At 39.8% G+C, this 18,681-nt stretch overlaps 1 protein-coding gene across 9 annotated transcripts in view; it reads right to left on the bottom strand.

Moving 5' to 3' along the window:
• RASGRP3 (RAS guanyl releasing protein 3) overlaps positions 1-18,681 on the bottom strand; it is a 61,118-nt gene that overhangs the window by 30,721 nt on the left and 11,716 nt on the right. For 7 of the 9 annotated variants that reach the window (XM_005503786.3, XM_065058038.1, XM_065058040.1 and 4 more), the window contains exon 2: positions 1,397-1,587. In XM_005503786.3, the coding sequence (XP_005503843.1) occupies positions 1,397-1,466 (70 nt within the window). In that variant the 5' untranslated portion in view covers positions 1,467-1,587. Of the gene's footprint in view, positions 1-1,396; positions 1,588-12,638; positions 12,663-17,546; positions 17,685-18,681 lie in introns of those variants that run through there. The other 2 variants (XM_065058034.1, XM_065058036.1) reach the window with 2 other exon arrangements.

Here is an 18,681-nt window from a genome sequence, read left to right as displayed (position 1 = left end):
AGTGGAAATCTTGGGTGATTATCTACCAAATAGATAGGAAACAAAACCAAAGAACACAAAAGCTCCTTTAGTAATAACTACTGCTAGGTTGTAGTGGTATGTAAAAAAATATCAGTGTAGATAACAGGCCATAGCAAGAAAAATGGGATATGGACAGCACTATGTAGAACAAATGCAAACCTAGTCCACTGAAAGGGCAGCGAGATGATTTATGTACAACCACTTACAGTGTTTCTTTATTGCAGTTTTATCACTTTATGTTAACAATTACATTGTTAAAACAGGGATCTGCCTCAAAGAATTAAATTTCAAAGCAACATCTCATATCTGTGCCCAAGGATCCCATCTCCAGCTGCTGCACAGATCCTTGTGTCCTTGCAACATAGCCACTGAAACTACAGAAAGAGGTATTCCCTTGTGTGCAGGCTTACCACCAGTGTTCCGCAACATCTGCAAACATATTTTCTGTCTGTCTCTCTTTTTAAAATATAGTAGTTGATATGCATGTATGAAATGAGAATGACACATGGAGTACATTTGTCAAGAGAGTGTGTATACAAGGAAGAGAGGCATGATTTCCAACAGGCAACAAATATATAGGCTCTGCTGCTTCTCTTTGGGTATTTAACACAATAGTTTGATAGTGGTCTACAAACATGGATCTATGGAGATGAACTACACTCAATAGCAAGATCTGCCCCTTAGCTATTTCACTTCTCTCACCTTTAGATATTTTTTTCTCTTCATAAGGGAAAAAAAAAAAAAATCAATCTCTCATTCCAATCAAAAGCTGTTCTGCATTTCAAGGGAATCTAAACATAGCTTTGTGAATTAAGGTCCCATTGCAAAGCATTTAAGTCCATCCATTAACTCATCTGATTGCAATGTGACATATGTAATGATTAATGGTGTTATGGATCAAGGTCTGTTTCATCACTTCTTTCCCTCAAACCTGGTACATCACATTTTAATAAGAGTAAAAAGATTACATGAGCCTTAAGTCATATTCTTGCCAATTATTGCATGATGACTCGGAAAACCTTTAAAAAAAACCACGACTGGCCAGAAATGCAGCTGTGTAACCACTCAAAACAAAGATCAATGCCAGAAATAACTCCTTGAATAATTCAACTAAACACTTCTCTTGGTGAAGGCCAGCATTTTAAAAACAGCTACACCCATGATTGTGCATTATCTGTATGAAGAAAATTTAATACAATATGCATGTGATTAAAATTCAGGCCCATGTTATTCTGGGCCAAAACGAAACATGGAAAATTTTACAGAACAGAAATGTTATTTGCCAAGGGAAAGACTGGCTAAATCAGAGACCAGCAGGGGTAATATTGTAAGATGAAGTTCAAGAATAGTGAAGTAAAATATTGAAAAACCATACCAAGCATTTCAATACAAGCGTTCAAGAGGTCGTCTAATGTTGCAGCCTTTCCAAGTGTGTTTGACCCCATTGTCCTTTAATCGCAGTCAAAAATTAAGAGACATTTTCATAAAGTAAAAGGATGCTTCGTCAGCTGCACAGCTTTTTCACTTTATTGTTGGTTGCATTCTTAGACGGCCTTCAAGGAAAATCTGAAGAAAAAAAAAAGAGAGATCATAATTATATGACTATATGGAAGACTCATCAGGATGCAATGTTTACAGTTCAACTCTTCTATAAACTGTTTCTTCCCCACACGATACAGAGCACATGAGAGACTGCCGTAAGCTTCTCCTACATTCCAGCTCATGTTTTTAAGTGCTGTCCAATTGTTTGTCCACTAGCACAAAATAAAACCATAGCAAGGGTCATAAACCAGAAACCAGATGGTAAATGAGGGCATGCATGTACAATGACGCACATTTTGTTCAGAGCATTTTATTTACACTTGATAAGTCACTTTTTGTTAATAACCCTGCTTTTATGTTTTTAAGCATAACCATTTTTTTTCCTAAGGTTACTAGTTCATGGTAATACTAATAGTCTTAATTGGCACAGACCACATAAAATGTTTAATGAAGTTCACAGCAAATGTTAAACTCAGAGGCGATTTTCCAAGGAACCTTAAGATCAGTCTCTACAGCTTTTTAAAATAAATCTTCCCACAGTAGCTGAGCACTCACAGAAACCTGAGCACATACAGAAACTTCTAAATTGTACCATATATCTACTACGCATTTAATTATCAAATATCCATTTACCTGAAAGATGCACAAAATACTCTGTTAGAATTTTTCAGAAATAATTTTACAGGTTATATTTAAAGAAGAGATGATTATTTTATTGTTTATCTCTGACTAAGCCCTACTACTGCCTGATTATAACAAGTGTTCAAAATGTGGCAAGAACAAAGTGCACCTAGAAACTTTCTAATAAAAAAAAAAGCCAAGAGTAGAGCTAAAACAGTCCTTGAAGTAAAACAATGCAGGAATTTGGAAAATCTCTTTTCAGAAGTTCACAAATATCAAGTTTCTCAAAGCTACCATATCACAGATCTCATACTGCAAATTCAGTCTTGGTGGAACTGGCAACCTTCACCCTTTTTACTAACACACCCTGACCTGCTCTCAAATGCCACAGTTACAAGCAGCGCAGAATGCTCTGAGCTGGGTCCCTGTGAGCTTGCAGCCCCGCAGATGACACCATGGTCCAGCCGCCTAGGGACACCAGGCAAGTGGCAGCTTGGCCTGCCCTGCTGGTGCCACCTCAGCCAGCCATGGGCAGCTGTGCTCCTTCCTCAGCAAAAGGTTGTATCGTGACATAATTCCAACTTCCCAGGAAGAGGAGAAAATACTGCTTATTCAGGTTAGGTCCACACTACTGAACCAATCATGCCCAGAACAGCTCCAAGGTGCTGATAACAACTAGCAAAGGCTGGTCTGTATCACACCAGTGAAGTGTCTCAGTCTCCTAGAGCTGGCATGTACAAACTGCCCATTGCTGGCCTATGCTAACTTCCACCTGCACCTGAGATCCACTCAGGAGACCACTGGCTGGTCAGAGACCCTCCAGCAGCACGTTATATTGCATGCCAGCACTTGGAAAAGTGTCCTGCACTGGATAATCCTCTATAGACCCAGCTTCAAACTTCTGCAGGACTCAGGCTGCTCTGATCATGCAGTAGTGTTTTGCTTGGGAGACCTACAAAATGCACCATTCAGCCAAAGATGCTGTTATCTTTAGATGCATGCTTACAGCCAGGTTCTTTCTGGTTCCATCCGACAAAAGATTTAGACATGACACACTTTTCCCTGAAGTTGAGAGAAGGAGCCTGCAGGCAACAAGCACCGCTCACCAAGCAGGGAGTTCCTCCAAGCCAGTGCACACACAGTGCTGCAGCAGCCAACAGCAAATATGAGTGGAGAGGTGCCAGCATCAGTCCTGCCAGTGCCTTCCTCCTGGCTGTAAGAAAGCACTGCCCTTTGTTCGAGTTTGGTGGTGCAGAACCCCCTCTTGAAGGAACACACGTCTGTTTTTCCAGGAATCGAGCAGAGCTCCTATTTGCAACATATCGCAGGAAAACTATTTTCACATGACAGTGAGCAGCCAGAGCACTCACCTAAGAAAAAGGGGAAGGTGGGTTCAGAGTGGTCCTTGGCTTTGAACCCATGCTGGGTATTGTAGCAGAAGGTGTCCTAACACTTAGGTCTGGGGCTAGGCTCAACCCTTCCTGTTAGAGCTGCACCGTCGCACAAAACCCCAAGTTGTCTGAAGTGGATCAGAGGGAGAATACAGGGAGATAGGTGGCTCTCTAACCTACTGGTCAGGTCACACATGAGCCAGGGTCACCCTAGGTTCAGTCTTCAAAAGACTGTTTATATGTTTAAGGGAAAAAAAACCCAAAACAAAGTAGATAATTTGCTTGGTGTACTTGCTTTGAGAGTTAGCCAGAAGCTGAGCAGTGTTTTTCAAGATCACAACTTTGTACTTTGGCACCTAATTTTTGCTAGAATCCCACCTTGGGCACATTTGTCCTTTTTGACTATTCCAAAATCTTTCTCTAAGTGCTTAACTTACTGGCTTGATTTTTCGGAGAGCCAGCTATCTAGCTCTTCCAACTTCATCTGACTTAAGTTTTTATTTCAAGAGGAGAAAAATAAATTTTACATTGGGTATTACAAAATATATTTTAGTCAGCTCTTTAAAAAATATAATTGAGAAAAGCTATTGCATTTTTTGCCTATCCCTTGAAAACTGCTGAGCATGAAATGTAGGATGTGAGGAGATTGGAGCTGTATTTTCAGTTTTGTTAGTATTACCATCCTCCATAACATATAGCATAGGAGAGTATAAGCCTTATCAGCTGTTGGCAACAGCATTAAGGCAGCCATATAGTAATCAACAAATAATGCTTCATGTAAAACGGTAGGATGTATTTTAATTATATGAGAACTATTTAACCAGTAGATACCATCCCCCCAAATAGCCCGTCTGACCACTAAAGGGTTTTATTCTCATATACTTCTGAGAGAAGAATAAAACATTTCCACTGGCGGAAGAACTGCCTGACTGGGTCTAAGCCACGTATCCATTGCTGAGCCAAAACCTGATATCACATCTCTTGACTGCAGACTTCAACAACCACAACCATTACATCATTACTTGTGTGTTTAAGCACTGCTGTTCTACTAGAACAATAAACCTCTTGTCTATATCATGCCACAATGGTATCCCATCACACCTCTAGAGATGGATGAGTAAAATACAACTATAAATTTAAGCTATATAAGTGAAATAAACTATATTGCGATAGAAAATGGCTCAACACGTGCAAAGCACAAAAACCCCATACATGCAATAATACATGTATATAATGTATATATATACATGTATAATAATGTGTATATATAAATGTATAATATATCTATATAATACATATAGATAATACATGTAAAGAATTAAAAACTTTGAAATAAGTGATTACTATTAAAAAAATGATTGCCAAAGGTGCGGTAGGACTTCCAACTAAAGATAAGCTAGAGAATCTCTGCCCTCAGGTGCTTTCTAATGTAACTCTGAGACATCTCATCACCATCCAGCTGTTTCAGAAGGATTCAGGAAAGCCGAATAAGGAAAACAGAGGTTACTTAATGAGATCACACAATTAGTGAATTATTACATACTACAATGAAACAACAAAAAAACCCATTTTTGACTTTAAATGGAATTATGAATCCTGTTGGGTTTACTGTGGTTAACAGAGGCTATTAAGGACACAGAAGACACAATCTTCCACAGCTACCCATTCTTTCTTAATCAGGTCACTTGAAATGGCAGACTCCACTATGAGTCTTGCTGGGAACCTGCCATATGCTGGGACGGGACTTCAGGGGCAATGGCCATGAGTGGGTGAAGGACTGTAGGAAAATGATCAATATCAGCCTCGGTGCTCCCTCAAAGCCTATAGCTTTGTCTAAGGGACCCCCTTCATTTAGGTAATAGATACAACCATAATATTCCTGTGAACAAAGTCATGGTATCAGGCACGTCATGCTTTATTTCAGGAAATATTACCATTATGGGTTGTGTGCTTCCTACTTAGGGTGAAAGCAGAAACATCTGCAGTAATCTGCCCAGCAGGCAGGAGTTCATGACAGACTGAACTACAAGACACAAAGTCCCTTCCAAGTCCTGCCATCACCATGATAGTCACATGCACACAGTTATGTCGAGCAGATGGCTCTCCTTAACACCCTTCATGCAGTGTAACTGCATTTCATGTTCATCATTTTGGAAGCCTTGAGGTGGTGCTATTGTGGACTGTCTCGATAGATGTATTTAAAACACCTACATAGGCTGTGAACGCTTGAGACAGATGTGGTCAGGTGTAATACATTAGTTTTTAAAAGCAACAGGATACCCTGCCAGTAAATTTGTGGTCTTAGGCAAAAGCATCGAATGGTGTGAGCAGAGTGGGCAGCATGCAGTCAAGTTTTAAGTGTTGGCTACTGTCATTAGTGAAATCACTTTTACTGCTGGGGGCTAGTAAGGGGAGGTCCACACCTACAAGTTATGGCAGTTTAACTAATATTAAAATGTTAAGCCAGCAAAAATCTTTGTGTGGGCACTTTCACATGGATTTCAAGCAAGTTACATTTGTTACAGGTGTTAGCTAAACCAATAAGTTAGGTTCAAATAGGCATAAGTTTGACATACAGAGTAATATTTATTTAGCTAAGTGAAATTTAATAAGCTTTTTAGCCAAGCAAAAGTAAATGATCATGTAGTATTTTCCCCATTAATTAAAAGTGGGCTATTTTTCTTCTGGTTAGAGACAATAAATAGAGCCACACGCAAACAGTTCAACTTTGACACAGAGGCACCTCTATGGGTCTCAGTTTATCCATAAACTTTCCAAAGGCCTGCAAGCAGGAGACTCATATTCTTTACAAGATTAGGGCATTCTTAGGGGTTTAAGTAAGCCAGACCTCCCCTCGTTTACCCCTTCTCCAAGCCTACACAACACACCACTGAATGCTTGCATTTAACAGCTCCCACCTGGCTGCTGGAGAAAGAGTGCTACATGTGAGCAGCTGAACAGGGAAACAAAATTAGTAGCAGTACACAGAAAAAGAAGCTGAGAGTCTCATGAGAAGATTTAAAGATAACTTCCCTTGCTACACCTTTTTCCTTTATCCTGTCCTGCTCACGTCCAGGGCACGTTCTTCAAGACAGAGTTAATATGCAGCCTTGCAGATGTAGTGGAGGCTCTCACAATGAGGCCCTTTCTTGTGATTAGTCTCCACACATATTAGTGTAATTACCATAATAAGAATCCCAGCTGGCACACATAACGGTTGCACCTTTGCCTACACATGTGCAATTGAGACATCATTTTGGGCTCAAGTCAACACAGGTCTTAGGTTGCCTAATGCAGGGCTCCTGAAGATTTTCCCCTCTAAGCAGTTAAATATTTATTGTAGGTGGTCTGTATTTATTATGGAACACACAAGTAAATTTCTAGAAAACTCTGAGCAAGTGACGGTCAGGTTTCTCCAGCATCTGACACATGCCAAAGCTGTGCTAGGCAGCAAAGTGCAGTGATGCTGGCAGCCCCATGTCACTGCTTCTGTCCCAGCCCATGACCTCAGCCATCACATGCAGTTGTCTGCAGGATGGCACATCTGGCTTAGTGATGACATTTGTCAAATGGAGCAAGGACACAGAACAAGGGAGAGATTGTGGCACTGCTCCATGAATGCAAGATACGAGCCTTGCCGGGGGCAGGAAAGGAATGAAAATGAAATATGAGAGTCTTGGGCTCATTGAATGTGACTCACCAGTACTCATTCACCTTTGCTACACACATTCAGGCTGTAGTTATGCAATAAACCACAGTAACTGTCTGCACCCTAGTACTTTGATTCAGTATTTTTTCTGGATGAAAGGGGAACTTCAAAAGACATTAAAGAGTGGGACGTTTATGTCTCAAAAGGGAGGATGAGGGAGATACCTAAGTGTACACTGCTGGTGGGCAGCTAAAGCCAAACCTTATATTAACAAAAGACACTGCACAGGGGATGTTAGTGGCTACACAGCTCTACAGGCTCTACAGGATAAAGCTTCACCAACTCCATTTCATTCACCTACCGTAAACCAGTAAATCTCTGTGGTGGATAGGCCCCAGCTAGCAGCCAAACACTCACACAGCCACTGGTCAATACCACCTGCTGCAGTGCATTGGAAGAAAATAGGAGGAACAGGAGCAAGAAAACTCATGGGTCAAAATAAAGAAGGGGAAATCACTCACCAGTTACTGCCATGTGCAAAATAGACTCATATTTGGAAATTAAATTTCACTCCAGACACCTGTCCTTCCCCCTCATTATTGCTGCAGGTTGCACTCAGTCCTTTTTGTGAGGCAACGAGCACTGCAGGAGTAGTCAAGGTCAGTACGCAGCAGATTCTCTCTGCTGCTCCTTCTCTCTCTTGTCCTGTGCTTCAGCACGGGACCTCTATGGGCCACATTCCTTTCGGAGGCGTACTTCCTCTGGCATGGACTTATCCACAGGTCACAGTCCTTTCAGGAAAGTACCTGCTCCACCACAGAGCACCTCCTAGTCCTCTGACCTCGTTATTCCCTCTGTTCTTCCTCCTGCCTCTCTATTACCTTGTTCTCTCCATGTTCCCTCCCCCTCAGCATTTTCTGCCTTAAACATCTTTTCACAAGGTACCACCAACTTGGCTGGTGGGTTCACCTGTGGGTGCCTTGCAAAGACAGCTGAAAGCAGGTGTGTCCAGCATAGGGTAGCCCCTGGCCTCCTCCCACAGAGTCCATGCCTTGGAGTCCAAAACCTTGCCATTTACATCCAACAAAGCCTCTAAGGGGTGAGTATTCATCACCTTAGCACAAAAGTATACAAGTTACAAATTGTCAAAATGTATTTCATTGTGCTTAACTTTGAGGGAAGAGTCCCCCAGGCTAAATATTTACTTTCAAGTCATCACAGGTCACCTCATTAACATAGAAGGCTATTATAAATTATTTTGAGGCTTAGACAACTACTCTTCTACAGGAACAGAGGTTAAATGAGTAGGACCTTAGGTAAGAAACCAAGTGGATATATGGATCGGCTCATTTGTACCACCAAACTCTTAGTTCAAAGCCACATATTGCCTTGTAGAAGTTCATAAATTAGCATATGAGGTAAAATGCATGCTGACTTACAATAAAGAAGAAGCTTACAGAAATCATGAGGAATGCTAATGGACAGGCACATGATCAAATACTTTCAGTAATCAGAAAGTCACTTGATTAAGGCTTGAGCTGCTTAGACAGCATTTGGTTTAGCATTCTTACCTCTTTCTGTGAAAGATAACCAAGATGATTTCTGAAATAACAGAAAAAACCCCAGGTTTCCTCACTTACAAACCCTTAAAATTGATAACTTGATAACTGGATTTGTAAAAGTAACAAAGGTTTCATTCTCAATTGCAATTGTAGTGTTTACAGAACTGGTGATCTACAGTACCTCAGCTTTTCCAGTTCACTTATATATTTGTTTCCTCAGTTTACCATGCTGACATTGTGGCTGTAACTGTAACTCCAACTAATAATGGCAGTAAAATCTGAACATGTACTATAATGATAATGTCTTACTTCCACTTTCTAGGGGTCAAGGTACTACAATTGCCCAGAATGCATCAGGTTCAAAGGAAAAACTAAAGAAGACCTTAGTTCATCTTCAAAGAAGGAAAACTTTCAGGCAAACTCCTCAGTACATTTGTCACAAAAATTGTTTCGCTATTCCCAGTAAAGCAAAAATAAAATGACAAATATCAGACATCTGATTAGCATGTATGATGCCAAGGGACACAACTCTTCTGAGAATATTTGCCTTTCAGACATGATAGAGATCTCCACTGCAAAAGCACAACCCATTGGGAGAGGACAACTGAAGGCAATAAGAGTTCACATACTACTTGAATGCAACCTTTTTTTCAGAAACTGAATCAATACACTGTCAATGCCTCTTACAAGTTATACTCCTGCCTGTAAGCCTCAGGAGAAACTCTTGGCAATTACCTTTATTATTCATAGACTTGCATACAGCTCTTCACAGTCTTTCATGAAAAAGTGCAGTTTGTTAACCTAGTCACATAGATCGACTCAAGGAAAAAAATTCACCTTATCAAAGTATATTCTTGACTGGCTACACTGTTGTATGCCTTTAATGAGACTGGACCAGCCCAACAGAAACCATTTTTAGTTATTTTAAAACACATATGGAGAAATAATCATCCTTTCAGTTCTGAAAGATGGAGTGTATCTGTCACAAAATATTTTAATATTTTATTATTATTTACCACTGCCAGCTGTATTCCCTTAAAGCCAAGCTAGAAAAATCACATTGATTTATTATTTAGACTACTAAGAAACACTAGGTCCTATTTATCTAGGCCTTCTGATCAGCTTGGAGATTCACATTTTCCCCCACACAGCTTATTTTGTCTGATTTTAAACTTAGCCAAATTTATTCTATAGTAGCACAGTCCCTGCATAGTGTCTTTTTTGAAGCTATTAAATCTTCCAAGAGTTATGAGAGTTTTAAGAGTCAACACTACTCTCAGTTTCACACCACTTTTCAATCAATTTTAAGGCAAAGAGTAACCATGAGAGCCTCTAACTTCTGTTGAAGTTCAGTAAGTTTGGTATCAAATTTCTTGTTTGATAAACCCTTTGCTTCCAAACTGATTTTCCCTTGGAAGAAGCTTTTCCACTCCAGGTAACTCTGTAATTTCCACTTATTTCCCACTGTAGAGTAACTGCTTATGGCAAAATATAGGCCCGTGCTGGCAGACAGCCACATTGCAAACATCTGTGCCACACACTGCAACAATGCCACAGGAATTACAGACATGTATGGAGTTTCTCAAGCATGTCAAGCTTTACATGCTTGTGCGTGTACAGGCTTGTGCCTACTCAAGCAGTAGAGATTATAGGAAAGTGCCCCGGAAAACAAGGTGCTAAAACACATCTCTTCCCTTTTCCATCTCTGTGGCTATATTGTATCAAGAGAAAATAAAATTATTATCTGCAGTCACAGATATCAGTGGAGGGAGGCTTCAAGAGCTCCTACCTACCTGCTGTCATTGCCAGCATCGATGACCATACCTGATTTCCCACTCTTTCCAGCATTTCCCCAGCTGAAGAACTACTGCAGTTACTTTACATCTAATAAAAGTAAGGGTATCATCTTGTGAAGAGGGGAGGTTAAGTGCACGTTTATTTTTTCCTCTTCATCCCTATTATCCCATACATTACCTCACATCTCTGTGAATTCACAGCCTACACCTATCCTGGCCTCCCTGTGTAGCAAGAACAGTTTTGCTGCTGACCTTTCCTCCTGCAACCACAATCAAAACACGGGTCAGCTTCAGAAATATCTCAGCTACACATTAACAGCCTGGAAAGTACTTATCAGTGCAGTAAATTGAAGGCAGCAACTGGCAAAACATTAAAGGCAGGAAGAGGCTTTTAGAGACTGAAGTAATGGGAAGCTGAATGTCTGAGATGGAGCAAGCCAGAGTTAAAAGGACATAGGGGCAGGACAGAACTTTGGCTCCTTTTGCTCGTTTGGCTGTTACAGTGCATTTCTAATGGAATCGTTCTTCATTTTCCCTTTGATGAATGTAGAAAATGGTTCACATGTAACTGCTATTTTCCCACAGATGTGCTAGTAGGTCCCAGACAAGGAGATAGACTAGACCAGTTGCTAATGGTCAGTAAATTTTCTCACTCCCTTGTGGCACCTTCCCATTCAAGACAAGTTGTTCTTTAAAGAGAGAATGCAAATTCAAATGGTATGCTAGAAAACACTGACACACGTGACAGTAGCCAGACCTGCTGTGTGATCCTAGGAACTCATGCAAATTGCTGTCTGCTGCACACTCCCATGAATCAGGGATGCCTGCCTTGTGCGGTGCTCTGGTTTTTCATCTGCAGAAGTCACCCGTGACTCACAATTCACAGGCAAGCAGGTTAGTAAAAAAGCTGGTAGAGTAAAAACACAGCCTGGAGGTCAGGAGAGATCCAGCATCTTTCTTTGCAAAATTCTGTCAGCAGATGCTGGACATGAAAACATGTAAACAGTTCCTTACATCTAGTTATTTTCTGTAAGTTTCCCTTAGGAAGATGAGTGAAACAATGGCAGTTTTGGATTTATTAATGATGCAAAGAGAGTATTTTGAACATAGGCATACAGTGTTCAGAAGTTTTTAAAACAGTAAGCCTCCAATAGCGAAAAGCAGGGAGGAGACTGTTTGTTCTTTCTAGCGTGCCTGACTAGATTTTGTACTTTTTTCAGAGGTAACAAAGCCACTGTCAGTCAGCTGACTAAACCCTGTTTCCTTACTAAGCAGTCCACTAAGAAACACACACCGGTTAGTACAACCATATTGAAGACACACAGCAAACATCTAAACCTCTAAAACTGTTTACAATACAAGAAGTAGTCTACAGAGTATAGGATACAAGACCAGAGTCACCACAGTTGATTCCTACATCCGAGCTTTTGTAACAGAGTGAGTTTTAATAATCACATACCTTGCTAACAATAAGACAGTTTGCAGCCAACAAGTTAAATGCCTTATTTAAAAAGAGAGTAAAGGCAACACAGAAATTTCTCATCAAACGACTTGAAACATAAACACAAGCTCATCTGAAGAAGGTGCTTTATATAAAAATACACGGAACAGCAAGACAATTAGAAAAAGGGGAAGTAGCAGTGTATATATATATATATAAGTCTATCTCAAATAGAAAAGTAGGAAAAGCATCTTTCAGCTCCTGCCTTAGTAAATAATACATTTAACAAGTAACTTAAGTAACTTTGATCTTTAGTTTGCTAATATTATTTTGCTAGTTAAATACTTACTATATGAAAGAATATTTAACATAAGATTGCAGCTAGACAAATATCCCTCTTCTGCAACCACAAAACAGAACAGCAGGACTTCAGAAAAACAAGCCTTGCCAAAACCCATTGCTTAAGTTTGCGATGCTCGTGTCTTAAGATACAACACTGTAATTCTCTGAAGCTTGTGTATTTGTAGTGCAACCTGTATTTTTTGCCTAAAAGAGTGAGATCTTTGGAAAATACCAAAATGCATACTTTGTAGAGATGTCATACCAAAAACTCACCATTATTTGAGAAGCAACAAGAGCAGTTGCTGTAGCTGTAACAGTTGAGAATCACGTACTCCAACAAATATATTTTTGGCTGTGTAGGTAAAGCCCCTTCAGTTGATTGGCAGTACGACGCCTTTGGTTCAGACCATCCCAAATACCTGTCGCTCTCACAATTAACTTCAAAGACACTCACTAAATTCATCCAAGCTTGTTTGCTTTGTATTTATAGAGGAAACTAAAAATGACTTCCTCCTTAGCATATATTTATTAAATTTAAGGAGCTTATCAGAATTTCTTATGGGTCTGCTTAACTCCAATGATTAAAAAAAGTCCTGCAGCTATGTGGTAAAGTCAATATGAAGTGAAAGAAGTGGTCAAATAAGGGGAGGAAATTAAAAGGCAGGAGGTGTTGGGAAGATCTTGGTTTAGAAGCTGAGAGACGCTAGGGACTTGTTTTCCCTCCACGAGTATTTAGCATTTAAAGACTGATTGCTATTGCAGTCAGGTTTTCAAAACAGCTCACTCCTTTTTGAGCTTATTTCCAGGAGTGAGTTATATTTCTGTAAGCACTAATATTCCAGATAACTGTGCCCAAGTCATCAGAATTTCTGAATCTATATAGTTAAATCAGTGCAAGAGTTCCAAAAAGAGCAGATTACTTAAGATATATGAATCTGAAAACTACCCCTCCTATTTCAGTTCCGCAGTGTGAGCTGAGAACAAGATAAAATAAATAAATAAATAAATAAATAAATTAAGCACCCAAATCCTGTCTCCCTTTCACTTTCAGGACCTGACTGCAGGGGTGTGATTCTCAGCCTGGTCTCTCACTTCTCACCTCCTCACCTCAGAAGATGACTGCCTAGAGGTTTTAGCCTCTTTCTGCATTTTCAATATTAAACTCCTCAAATGCCCAACAGTGGGCTTTCAGAAGCTTATCAGAGTCAGCAACACCAAGAAGCCTCCTGCTAAGGTCAGTCCTGAATCCTTTTGGGATCTGTAAACCAGAAACTTCTCTGCCTTGCCTGTGGTAGGCATCCTCTGGTCACACCTAGCACATTATTCCTATACCAGATAAGTGCAGCTGTGATGCTCAAGCTCTTTATCTCAGACCTCTGAACACTCCTTAAAGCTGTGAGAGATACAGGACCAATTCTTCCCATTAATGGAAGGATTGTAAATCACCCACTGTCTTGGCTGAGACTACAGAGTAGATTTACCATCCCCAGAATATCAACAAAATCCATATTAAATAAAATAATGGACTTTCTTTGGGCTACAGGCACAAGCATGATTGTATAATTTGAGGAGAAGAGTATTCACTCAAGAAGATGGAAAAAAAGTGAATTCTAGTTCCTGCCCCAATGCCTACTTCAGATAAAAATATACAGATAGTCATTGGGGCAGGGCCTGGAAACCAAGAGTTTTAGGAAGGGTGGCAGCTGTTCCAGGAAGTATGCGTTCATGAATTCGGTAAAGCAGAGCATGAGCAAGCAGGCTGAAGTAGACAAGACTTCTTTAGCAGAGGAGATTATTATTAGTCTTTTAAGGAAGCTATTTCACGAACAACAGTGTGATAAGGCTGGAATGTCATGGCTATTCTGATCCAGATGACAAAAATCACTATATTTCCAGACAGCAAGCTGACTCAAGCCCTAGTCCAGCAAAGATTTTCTGATGTAATTTGCTCCACCGGTAATCAATCACGTATTTGCATAAACTGGTTTTTTTTTTTCTCTACTTTCCACTAGCAACATGAGAAATTTCCAAACACTGGGTCACTGCAAAACAAACAGAACTCATAGATGCATGCTGTATGAACCAGCACCAAGATTATAGACTGGCTGGACCTAAGTGAATTACAGGTTATGAACAGAAGCCTATCTGTAACAATGCTATTTCAGATTAAGGATATTCCATTTGGTGAGACCAGAGTTTAAGCTAGAGAAATCTTATGTCTCTTTAAAGAATACGAAAAAGAATATAGCATCATGATAAAGAATATATGCAACTTTGAATCACGTGTCAAAACCAGCCTCATCAACGTGTTTAGGAAGCATGCAAATATAGCAAATAAGTCACATTCAATCCATTTGGCCATACCATGTATGACTGACTTAAATAATAACCTCTAAGACTGACTTCTACGTTGAAAACCATCAACCTGCTTCAGGCACGGGTATCAAACTATACTTCAACAGGAATGGAAAATCCATGTTAAGCTCTGAGATCCTGTTCCTGCACACACTTCCCGCACTCCAGATGCTCTTGCACAAGCCCACTGCTACTCCATGTGGAACATCTGTTTCCATAGTAGGTGTTGAAAAAAGAAGCAATTTTAACAAAAGTAGAAGTAGTTGTATATGGAAATGCATTGATATACATAATACGTAGTATCAATACTAAACTTGGTATGACTTTTGTGGTAGTTCAATTCAGACACACTGCTGAATCACTAATATTAAATCTGTGTGAATTTGAGCTGACATGGTTATTTTCTGTTTGCAGGAACTAAAGATATAAAGTATCTAAACAAGATTAGCTCAGGTTTCACTAATTTTGCACAGATGATTGTGCCTGGCAGGTTCTTGAGATGTTAAAGCCTTCTCCCCTTGCTTGAGAAACTCCAAATCATTAGCAAAGAGAATATGCATAAATCACAGGTGGGAGAGTAAAGTGTAGAGAGAGCCAGACCATTTCACCTATTTGAATGTGGTCAGAGGACACTGCAGCAAGTGAAGCTACTATTCAGAGAAGTGAGACAGCAGATGGTCACCAAAACAACCAGAGTAATTCTCAGGGGTAATCGTATTTTCTGCTGAGGTGTAAACATCAGTTGTGTGGGTATTTCCACATGCCCATGCTTTGATCTTGACCCCATACACACTTAGATGTAAGCTGAATTTTCTAATGGGACCACTCATGAGTTCAGCTCAGCAAATACCTGCACATTTGCAGGATTAGTCTTTGTATCTGAACTGGACTCACAGGTCCATTTTGTTGATATTGCCAATGCTTGTAGTTGATACTCTTACCTTCATTACAAGAGAAAAGCTTTCCCCTGTCCCAATGCCCATAATCTGGTGGTCAGGTGGTTTTTAGATATGTTACACCAATATGCAAACCTATTAATGAAAAAGTACTACTGCACTGGCTATTCACATGGAATATTAAAAATACAGAGAAGAACAACGAACAGCTAAAATCTGAAGACCTGAGAATTTGTTTCAGCTTTTTAACTCATGCAGGTATAAGACATTGCTATTCCTGACTTAAAAGAGTAGACCAACATGAAAACATGTCTATCAAATTTAGTGGTGAAAACTGGTTGTACCACAAGTATGTTAAAGGAAAACATTCTGTGCAAGTTGTTTAGAATACCTATAGAAATGCTCTGTAGCCAGGCCTGCACAGCGTAGGAAAAAAAGAAAACCCACACAAGTAACCCTTCAGTATTTTTAAAAGTAGTTTCCTCTCTTTATTCAGAAACATCCTGGGAGTGGTTCCTTTGTATAATGGCATTTTCAACTAGATAGGAGGGCTGGAAAAACTGTGGTTACTCTTCAGCTAGATGCTTTCCTATAGCGCAGAAATATGCCCATTCAGAGAACTGTATGGCTGCCCTAATGATTTCCGCGGAATAAAGGGAAAGAACTGAAGAGGAACCTTACAAGGCTCTCAGTGATATGAGCATGCACTGAGGTTCTGCAGAGGGACAGCAATAGTCACACTGTTAACGAGTCTCCTCTACTATGTAATAAAAAAAAAAAAAAATCCAGGATGAACAATTTCTATTAGGTATTGGACTTTCTGGAGACACATAAATGGGAAATGGAATGGCTGAGCACTTCCCCAAACAAAGCACGCTGAAATTTAATTCATATTCTTCATGACTGCGCAGATCTGCCTTGACTTACATGAACATAATTGGGGAGTATATTCAAAAAGCATGTTTTTTGTGAGATCAGGATATTATAAAATAATATAAGAGAGTGGTGGAGTAGAGGTTGTGTCTTCTGCTCAACTGCAGAATCAATGTGTGCCCCAGTGGTGCTCCATGACTGGTGCTGCAGAGACAGATGTTGCAGTTGGAATTGATCAGAAAAGCCATAAAGTGAGGAGAGCCTGAAGACTGCAATAGTTTTGCTTCTCAAAATACACTCCATGTTTAACAGTAACTATCCCTACCAAAGCGGTTTGGTGATAAGGATTGAAACAATTGCACCTTTGAGAATCTTGTAATGTTGGTAAAGTTTTCTTTGTTTTGTGAACAGAGGATTTAAAAGTCTAGTAACGAGTCTTGAATTTCATTCAAAGTAAGATACAGTAATGACAGCTAGAAGTTGTAAGTAAAGCAGGGCTTCTTACCTGAAATTTTGCAGATCCGAGTGATCAGTTATTCTCCTTTATTGTAAATGACCTTAATCAATAGTATAGAGGCATAGAACTGAGCTCTCCTGCTACGTTTCTTTGAGACAATTCAGTGACAACGTGTCTTCAGACATTATTAGCTGAAGGTGAGCTCAGCATTACAGTTACCTAATATTTACTGTGCAATTATCACTAGTTGCCTTTTATACGACACTTAATTCCCAGGGATGCCCAAGAATAAAATCAGTTGCACAAGAGGCACATATAGCAGGCTCATAATCCAGCTGGTTAAGAACCATATAGCTTTACATCAGTCTTCTGCCCCAACCCTGGCACAGCAGTTGTGCCAGAAATAGGGAAGAGGAAGGTACAGCAATAATGGTCTGAGCTCCTATCTATTTTCTAGTGAACTTGGGGTTTAACTTAGGTTCAAAACACAGTCCTTCAACAGTCCTTTTCATCTGTCTGGGCAGTTTGTTCAACAGAGAATATTCATCATAAACACAAAATTCAATGTCTAGAAACAAACAAACCATAATATAGTCTTACCCAAAATGAAGAATTCCTACAATTCTGAAGAAAGTTCTCCTGTGATCAGACTAAAAAAGCAAGAACAGACCAGCTATTCTCCTTGTGCCACATGGGATAGAGACCTGGACAGGCCTGATGGGTCTCACTGCAGCTAGGGTTCCTGGTGGACCAGGAGCTCCTGAGTTCAAAGCCAGGTACCTGGAGTCACCTGCTGCACCCCAGCCTGATGTGCCATCTGCGCAGCAGAGCTGCAGAGTAACAGTAGCCTGACAGTACTCGAGCTCCTGGTTCAAAGGCAGTCTGCCCTCAGAGATGTGAACAGGCAGGAAGCCAGGCAGACTTCTGGTTTTGTGAAAAATTGAAACTGATTGACGTTTTCCCATAAAATTTGCAGGTATGCAGCAAAGCCATAAACTATGGTTTAAAAGAAAATGAAAGGAGAAATACACAAAGTTTATCTTTCTTATGTGAGAAGTCTTTGAACAAGGATTATTCTGTCTTTAAAGGAGGGACCACATTATTCATTAAACCTGCCAGTGTTTATCCTTGATCCTGTTCTGAAATTTTAGGCTTTCTGACTTGATATGCACATTCCTCAACAGGACCACACTGCTCCCTGCCTCTGCCCCTCTTTAACCTTCTCCAAACACCTGGCATCCTTTAGTTTCATCACATATCCAGCTCCATCTCCTATGAATTTGTTCCCATTCCTCCTAAGAGTTCCTCCAAAAACTAATTCATCTCTATGTAAATAATTGATCAAAAGTTACTTTATATATATCCCATGCTCCAATTCTTGTGTTTTAAAGCAAAACTTCAGACTCTAACAGTCAAAAATTATCAGATGGGGAAATCAATCATTCATGAAGCAAAGTATCAAAAATGCAAGTATCCAAAAACGAATGAAATTAAAAACTTGGAGATATTTAGGAGACTTACTCCCTGTTTTTAGGGAGAATTTTTTCAGTCTTCACAATCTAATTATGCATTATTATCCATAATGATTCAATTATATCTTAATTAGTGCATCTTCACTGTCTTCCTGTGTTTCTCTGCTTCTACCCTTTTTTTTTCTTCCAAAAAAATCTCTTCATACATGCCCAAAAAGTAACCAGTCACAAGCTACTTTCTTCAGATCAATCACACTATTTTG

This window comes from Columba livia, chromosome 3 (assembly GCF_036013475.1).
Source record: "Columba livia isolate bColLiv1 breed racing homer chromosome 3, bColLiv1.pat.W.v2, whole genome shotgun sequence".
Classification (NCBI taxonomy): domain Eukaryota; kingdom Metazoa; phylum Chordata; class Aves; order Columbiformes; family Columbidae; genus Columba; species Columba livia.
Note: the sequence above shows the minus strand (reverse complement) of the source record. Positions and strands in the feature narration are given on the sequence as shown.